Here is a 9,287-nt window from a genome sequence, read left to right as displayed (position 1 = left end):
TTTATGCACTATTCAGTGTGCTAATATTTCATTTAGGATTTTTACATCTATCTTCATAATTAAGTTTGGGTGCTAATTGTCTTTTCTTGTATTGTCCCTGTCCAGTTTGAGTTTCAAGGTTATTATGTTCATCTTATAGGATGAATTGAGTAGCTTTTCTTTTACGTGATATTGTGTGTTTGTGTGTGTGTGGTGTGCAAGCAGAGAGAGATAGACAAAGATGGAGTGAGAATCTCTCTTAAAGTTTGGTAAGAGATATTTGTAAAACTTTCTGGATCTGTTTTCTTTGTCAGAGTCTGGTGATGACAGGTATGAAAGAATTTTGATATCCAACTCAATTTTTTAAGATGATTTATTGCTATTTATTTTCCAAGTGTATCTCCTGAGAACTCAGAAAGAATACTAAGTAAAGGAAGCAAAAACTTTATAGGTATCACAGATGCTGAAATCATATCATCTTGTATTCAACGTACCCACTAATGTAATGCAGAAACAGCCTGTGAATATGAGTTCTTTATCGTGTCCTGTTGGTGAAGGATAGGTGGAGGTGGGAGTGGGGCTGCCTGTAAACCAAAAGTCAGTGTTCACTTTATTTTGGTTTGTTTGCTGTGGCACATTAACAAAGGCGTAGATATAAATACCGATATAATATGATTCAAAATGTCTTCTACTAAATACTTAAATGTCAAATGGGAAACCTCATGCTTAATTATTATTTTCTTAATATCAACATTGAAAAGAGCTTAATTCTTCCTGGAGCCCTAAAGACGAGAGCTACCATGCGAGTTACTTTTCTCACTGTCATTATTATTATCCTCAAGGCTATAAAAATTACTGATCTTTTTTCCAGTTGACAAAAGCTGGCAATGTGACTGAACAGTAGTGAATTAGATGATTGCTTACAGATGTGAGGAACACACTGTTGCTAGAAAATTGGAAATATCCAGAAGAACTTCAAAGCAAGGGCAACTGTCAGCCATCACAATCAATTGCTGGAGATTGTTAAGTTCTTGCTTTATCTAGTACTGTAATTCTTAGAAATGAAATATTCCAAATAAATGTAGCTAAAACGTTAAAGCCCCTTGAAACTTATGACCCTAAAAAATGTTTATCAAAGCATGTTCCAGGAACCATGCTCATCAACACACTCAAGCTAGTATTGGAAATGCAGATTTCTTGGCCTGCCCCCAGATCCATGGGATTGGAAACTGTTGGGACCTGCCAAGAATCTGCATTTTAACAAGTTTCCATTTCCCTACGCACAGCAAAGCGTGAGAACTCTTCCCTTTAATCAGTTATCCCCATCATCAACTAAAAGTAACTTAACACACGCTTCACTGGAGACATTTTAAAAAGGCATAATTCCTACCTTCAAAACCACATTTTCTATAATTATTTTTCAAGAAAGAGATAGATGGGCATATTCTATGGAGATTTTGTATTTCATAAAAGTTGTGTTATAGGTATACATTGAGGTTATATAATTGATATAAGCTGAAGCTATGTGGAAGGATGTTTATTTCTATTTTGAGTCTTTCTGTAAAAAGTTTATAAACAAATTGTAAAGTATCATTTGTGTAAATATAAGTTTCATAATCTGATTTCATTTAAAGTGAAGTACAGTTGTGTTTGTTTTACCTTTTCTATAAGGGATATTAGGGAAAGAGAGAGTTTGTAATGTACATTTCAAGAGCAATTAATAGAAGTTAGAGCAATTAATAGAAGCAATTAATAGAAGAGCAACTAATAGAAGTTTTAATAGAAAACTTAAGTGAATGAAGAAAGAATAAGAAAGTTTACCTCAAAATAATTAAAGAAAATTTAACGGAGCAACTAAAGGAAGCCTTCTACAATTGAATTCACTGATAAAATACTTTAACAGGACAAATAATTTAGGTTGGACATAGTGAGATAGAAGGGATGTAATTAAAATATTTTGACAAAGGGATTAGGTGATTGAAGTTATGAATATGAAGACAGTTTCAAGAGTCATCTGAGATTAAAGAAAAGAAGGGTAAATGATGGGAAAGATGGCGGGGAGATGGTTTAATCAAAACAAAACATTGCTAGGCCTGCTATATGCATTTATTCATTTATTAGCAGTTATGCTGTTGACTTTTTTCTACGTTCTCTAACTTATGAATGCTTTATTCTTTCCCCCAAAGGGAATCTCTTAGTTATAACATTTGTTAGCTACTTTGGAGCCAAACTTCACAGGCCAAAAATTATTGGAGCAGGTTGCCTAATCATGGGAGTTGGAACATTGCTCATTGCAATGCCTCAGTTCTTCATGGAGCAGTAAGTCTAAAGCAATCATTGTTTTCTTGCCTTATCAAACAACTGCATTTCTCTCTTTGTGATTACAATTATTCAAATTTAAGCTCAATTCGTGGTAATTTTTTGTCTTATTTTTATTACATACTTTTGGGATAAAATTTTAGAACACTTTTATAAATTTACTATACTAATTTATAATTTACTTATGACAATCTATATTATGTGGGCAGTGTCAAATGAGTAATGAATGAATACCACAGATAATAAATGCTCTATCATGGTACACTGGGTGACAGATAATTGGCTCAGGAATATACTATCAACTCGAACAATTGAATGTCCAAACAGTATGTCATAGACTCTTATCAACAGAAATGGGGTGTCTGTGTCCTCTAACCCTAAAGTCTACTTTTTGTGCTTTTGTTAGTACTTGCATGCAATTTTAGTAGTTCCAAATATTTTCACCTTTATGACATCATTTTCACCCTTATAGCAAGCAGCCGGGTAGGAGAACATAGTTTATCTTTTTTACTTTAGGGCTAAGGACTCCATGACTTGCAGAGTTTGGTGACTTTCCCAAGGTTAGGTGTCTTTCAGATATGAAACCAGAATCCTGAAACAGATCTTCTGACTTCTCAGGCAGCAGCTTTTATGCATGTCCATATTGCATCTCTTTTCTGTGCTTACCTGTTCATAAGAAAAATGACTATCAAAGGGTTTTGAAGCAAGAGAATACTTTAGAAAATTATATATCAAGTGATATTTTGAATATCGTCTACTCTAGATCATTGTATTATGACATTTTAGGGCTGGAGAGACTTACAGTGATCTGATCTGAACTTTTGCTCGAATTCTCCAATTGCTTATATAATGATAGCCAGATTTTGACCTCCCTGGCCAATCTGTAAAGGTAGGACACAGAATCTTCTGAATGGGAGCTTTCCTATCCATTTGGATGCATTTCCTGGACGCTTAATTTTTACTTGGAGAGGGATCTGTGGTTTTGGGACTTCTGCCTGCTCTGTGGACACTGAGATGGGGACATTTGAGGAAGACCTGAAAAAGGTAAAGGGGAGAGCCATGCAGATATCTGGGGAAGGAGACTTCTAGACTAAATGAACTTCTAGCCAAATGCAATGCTTCTGCAGCAGGAAGGAGTGTGGATGAACTGCAAGGAGACCTGCATAACTAAAGCGGAATAAGCAAGGGGAAAGCACAAAAGATGAAATCTGAGAAGTAAAAGGAATGAGAGAATAGGTCAAGGTTATTTCCCAAACTTGGATGGACATTTGAATTACCTGAGGTCCCTGGTAACCTGCAAATTGTGATTCAGTGGCTCTGGATTTGGGGCTGAGATAGCTGATGCCTCTGGTCTGCGGACCACCCTTTGAGTAGTAAGGTTACCGACCATTGCAAAGGCTTTAGCTTCTCCTCTCAATGAGATGGGAAGTCAGTGGAGAGTTTTGAGCACTCACATGATCTGAATTATATTTTTAAAGGATCAAACTGACTTCTGCTTGGAAAATTGACTCTGGTGAGGCAAGCTTAGAAGCAGGGAGACTATTTAGGAGGCTGTCATATTTTATACATCAGTCAAGATGGTGTCAGTCAGGATTTGAATGCAGTTCAGAACTAAAGCACCGAATTTAAAAACATTTATACCAATGGTCCCCTGTTCAATCACTTCTTTGTCTCTTCATCTAACAGTCTCACATAGGCATAGACCACACCTATAGCTCTCATTTTACAACTAAGAAAATTGAAATCAAAAGGTTAATTTTTCTTTAGAGTGTCACTGATAGTAATTAGTGACAAAGTGACACTTACATAAGATTCCATTTATTCAAAGTCTACATAATTGTTATGCTTGCAATAGTAACTTTTGACCAAAAAAATTGAGAAAGGTCAGATAATTAAAATTTTTCCAAATACTACATAATCACATTGATGTTCACTTTAATAGCCTTGAGGCATAATGACGGTCTATGGTATCTCTATAATTATTAACAAAATAAAATTATATTTACCATGACTTCAATGCCAAATGTTCTCCTGTGTTGCTTAAGAATTGAAAACAGTTAACCTCATTAAGTGTTATTAACCTATTTTGGTCAGGGAACCATTTGATAAAATGATAAAAACTGTGAATCTCTTCCTTAAACATTCCTGTAAAAATATACATAGAGAAAGTTCTTACTTTTTCAAGGGGATTCATGAACCCATTGAAGTGTAGGTTACACAAAACAGATACAAGGAAACGCATTTATCAACTTGAATATTTTGATAATGCAATCCATCTTTTCCTTACCATGCTGAAAAAACAGGTTTCTACTATTAATATGTCAAATATGTTACTATGACTACTAGCCTTTGGTAACACGGTGCCTGAACAACACGAGAATCAAGATGATGTTGTGATAACTTCTTGCTAGGTCCTTCTTACCTGCAGGGTACAAATGGAGCAGGGAGCTTGGCACATGAAGGATAGTTTGAGTATGAAAATGGAGCTAGAGGATTGCAGACAGCATTATCACAGTCCTACCGCCAAGCACTGGCCTTTCAACCCAGCTGCCATGATAGCCTTACAGACAGAGGAAAGAGTGGAATTAGAAGTAACTTGGAGCCAGATGAATGAACTGTAAAGGAAAAGCAGGATACCATCTGGATAAATGGCTCAAACAGCCACGTATTATTATCTGTTCTCTAAAATCAGCCTTGCAGTTGTTCTACTAAATTTACAACTCTGAATGCAATGTGATAATGGCTATGAGTTTTTAAGTTATTGCTTTTTCTCTGACTCGGAGATAATCATGATTTTATCAAGTGTTGGATACTTTTTCACCAAGACAGAAGGTGATTTATATAGTCATTATTTTATATTAAAATTAGCCTCTGTGAATAATTCTTACTTTTTATTTCACTAATTGACTAACCTAGATATCATATAAAACCTATGAACCAGATTTCCTGGCTATCTTTTCTGTAAACTCTGCTATACAATGCTGGTTTGCTTTGGTGATTCAGATTCAAAGACAGTTGCAAGCTCAACCAGACACCCTTTTGAGTTCTGTAATATACACAACTCAGTAGTATGGTGTTAACAAGTTCATCATGAAAAAAACGTTCTTCTTATGCAGGTACAGATATGAGAGGTATTCTCCTTTCTCCAATTCTACTCTGAGCATCTCTCCGTGTCTCTTAGAGTCAAGCAGTCAGTTACCAATCTCAGTTCTGGAAAAATCACAATCCAAAATAAGTGATGGTAAGACGATTTTTTTTTCCTTGACTAAACGAACTTCTTAAGAAGACTTTATACGTGCTTTAGTATGGCCAAAAATATCTTATATGATTTTTGCTCTGAAAAGCTATACCACTTAAATTGAGATATGATGATGCCATAAAAATTCCTACAATATAAAGCAGTATGTGATGAGATCTAAACAAAATAGACAGATACTCAAATAATATGGAAAGAAAGAGTATTAATTGCTGGTGACTGGGAAAATCGTTCAGTGGTTCCAAATAAGGTGGGTCTTGAAAGCTGTGTAAGACTAGTCTAGCATGTACAAATCTTAGTCCATCACTCAGATATGAAAAAAATATGATTTTTCCCCATAAATCAATGTAAATTCTGTGTTCAGTCCCTTTTCATCAGAATGGCAAAAACTTAATCTCAATTTGTCCCTAACTTCCATCCTTTTCCCCAGGGCTTGCTTATGTTCTAGGGAGCTTACATAATAGTCAGAGGGGTTACTGATGTTCCTTGTCAGCTTAGCTATCTAAAACCCTCAGGTCACAGTGTTTGGTCATCCCTGTCACCATGGGGTCAGCTTATACCCATATTCATATATGTATTTTTTTTAGCACAGCAGCTTTCTCTGGTTCAGAAGTGACAATCCTAGATTCACGGAACTAATTCTACTTTCTACACAAGCTAGGATACAGGAATTTTGTTACTGTCTAGTGTTCCTTATGGCTGGTGCATGTGGCATGGCAATGCTTTGTCTGAGCCACCTTGGGAACATGGGAATCATCTCTTCTCTATCACTCTAGACATTGGAAATCCCATAAGGAGCCAAAGGCAGGGATGCTGAGCTGGGCTGTGCAGCCATTTCATAGTTGGAGTCTTGCTACCTCCCTGGGCTCTACCTGGCCACGGTGGCACAGGTTTCCTTTGCTCATAGAGTCCACAAGTTTATTCACCGGTGCTTGCCACATCTCTAGGACTCAGTAAAAGTAGGTGAACAAACCCTCTTTTTTCCCTCCAGCATCATTTGCTCCACATTCCCTCCCTGCCACCGCTCCCCCCTGCCCCATTTCGCTCCCTATGTCTAACATGGGGAATCAATTTCTATCCAGGCAGAATGGAAGCCTTTCTTTTATATACATGCCATTGCTCCAAATCTTTTATCTGGTCCATAAAACGTTTTCACTCCCATAATATCCTCATTAATACTTTCTGTTGAGATGTCCCTTCCCCGTGCAATAAACACTGAAGGTCTGGCTGCTCAAATGAAGGGAAAGGCCAAGGGACTGAAAAAAACATGGAAATATAGGGGTGGGAAGGGGAGAACATTAAATGTGAAAAGTTTACCCTCTCCTGCTATATAAAAAGAAGAAATACATTCTAGAAGAAGAGAAAAGAGGAACGTGTGAAAGAGAGTAATAGATACTTTCAGGAGGACACACACAAATCAATGGACAAGAACAGAGCGATTGTTTATGTAAGAATATAACAGATGATAAATTTAATTATGTCCATATAAAAAGGCAGGGAGCTGACTAAAGGGTTTGTAGTTTCATTTGTACACGACGTACAGTCAGTGAAGATGTTTTGTTTGGTTTTTGACAATCAGAGAAGACTCATGATATAAATGGCAGTACAACCAGTTAGGAAATACTTAAATGTGAGTGTAAAAAAGTGAAACATAAAGTTTAGAGTCAGGGAATTAAAATGCTTTTGATGTGAAGGGACAAGTTACCAGACAGACAAAGAGTAGTAGACTCTGAATGAGGTCCTGCTCCTTTAAAGTCCTTTAAAAATTAAAGTGAGAAAGCCTTTGTTCAAAATTTCATGTTTGCCCCAGATAGGATATTGAATATTATTGAAGTGTGGGAATGCAAAAAGCTCAGTTTAGATGGAAAATAAGAAGACAGAAAATAAGCAGCAAAGGGAAGAGGAACAAGAAGTAATAATAGAGTTCCTTGGGGAAGTCTGCAGGGGATTTACACTGACTGAAAGAAGGAAAGTATAAAACGTTTTCCAAACTTGCCTAAAGTCATATCAAATTATGACTACTGCAAAAATTTTTGCATTCTAATCCAGTTTTAGGACACATTGTAGAAATGCAGAATAAATATTTAACTTTGATAGAAATCTAATTTCAGACCTCTTCTTTGTTTTCCCTTTAAGAATGTGAAGTTGATGCCAGCTCCTCCATGTGGGTTTATGTTTTCCTGGGAAACCTTCTCCGTGGAATAGGAGAAACTCCCATTCAGCCTCTGGGCATTGCCTACCTGGACGATTTTGCCAGTGAAGACAATGCAGCTTTCTATATTGGTAATATTGGTATATTACTTCTCTCGTCTTCTTGTGAAGCATGGTGCCTAGTTTTCCCAATTCCATGCTATAGTAAATAGGGTATGGGAGGTTTTATACTTCCATCCAATCCTTTTATTCAGCTCACACATTTCTGAAGTGCACAGTTAGGATTTGGATGATGACACCTCAGTTAGCAGGATCTTTTGCATTAGGGAAGAAACACTAGGTTAAAAGAAAATAAATGGGGGCTCAAATTCAATGACATATGACATTGTGAAAGTATCTTCATGGGCTTCAGATTTCATGGGTTCTTTTTGGTGGAATAACTATACTGCTAAAGCATTTAGGCATTTTAATTTATTTTAAAATTTGCTTCTAGAGCCCTAGAAACTGCATTATATTTTATGAGCCCTCATTATTTAAAGTATCTTTTTTTTCTATGAGGGATAGGCAACAAGCACTTCTGAGATATTAATAGCAGGTAAGAATGAATAAAGAAAAGTATTTAAAAAATTAGGAGCAACACCTGAGGATATCTCATCTCTGGAACAGGTCCCAGTAAATAGACCAGCAGCTAAAATCACAAGAAGCAAAATAATATAGCATAGGCAAACTCCCAAGATCAGAAACATTTAAACAGCATTTATTGGGGCCTCTTACGTTGTGAGATTAAGCCAGGAACTAGAGCTCTGGGGATGACTAAGACTTGTTCTTGAATTCTTGGAGTTCTGATCTTTTGAAGGCCTTGTCTTCAGGGACAGAGAAGCCAGATTTAAATTCATTGAGGGGGGCTCCAGCTAGGTCCACTGTTTACTCCTCCCCTGGCTGTGCTCTGCAGAACTCCCAAGTGTGCTGATTATACCCAGGCAGGCTACAGTTAAGAACAGAGTTCTCGCTGTAATGGAAAACTTCAGTATAAATCAGGAAGTAGAATTGGAATTAAATGCTCCATCATACTCTAGGAACTGAAGGAAAGATGGCAGCCAGGAGAAGCATGCGGGTGCCCAAGTGTCCCCTTTCTTTCCAGGAACTCCTTTCCAAGCTTGATCTCTTTGCCCTCTATTCTAGAAAGAATCTGGTAACTACTGTCTACTCCAATTTTTATAATTTAAGTTAACTTTCCAGGGATATATATGTTTTTAAGCTCTGTGGCTAAATGAAAGGCAGATGGGAGACATTTTGCATGAAAGAGCTACCTTATGGTTACTAGACATGATATCCTTTAGGCCATCTCTACCACTTAACCGTGAAGGCTACCATGGCTGCTCATGAGGGTTTCAGAGAGCACTTTCCCTGCTACAAACTCTAGCTCCTTCGCTATCTGCATCCTGCTGTCACAAATGATCCCCCAGAACCTCAGAATGATTGGATGCCCTTTTTCACTAAGGTAGAAGAAATCAATTTGAATGTCAAGACAAGTCTTATGCTTAATTGTCCATAAAAAAATTTTGAGAGATTGTCAAAATTA

The 9,287-nt window shown here is 36.9% G+C and overlaps 1 protein-coding gene across 1 annotated transcript in view; it reads left to right on the top strand.

The window, feature by feature from the left end:
* SLCO1C1 (solute carrier organic anion transporter family, member 1C1) overlaps positions 1 to 9,287 on the top strand; it is a 51,129-nt gene that overhangs the window by 8,826 nt on the left and 33,016 nt on the right. The window contains exons 4-6 of the mRNA XM_012640984.1: positions 2,166 to 2,298; positions 5,415 to 5,539; positions 7,691 to 7,837. Of these exons, the coding sequence (XP_012496438.1) occupies positions 2,166 to 2,298; positions 5,415 to 5,539; positions 7,691 to 7,837 (405 nt within the window). The remainder of the gene's footprint in view (positions 1 to 2,165; positions 2,299 to 5,414; positions 5,540 to 7,690; positions 7,838 to 9,287) is intronic.

Source organism: Propithecus coquereli, unplaced genomic scaffold (genome assembly GCF_000956105.1).
Source record: "Propithecus coquereli isolate 6110/MARCELLA unplaced genomic scaffold, Pcoq_1.0 Scaffold16, whole genome shotgun sequence".
Taxonomy (NCBI): Eukaryota; Metazoa; Chordata; class Mammalia; order Primates; family Indriidae; genus Propithecus; species Propithecus coquereli.
This window is presented reverse-complemented; position numbering and strand designations above follow the sequence as displayed.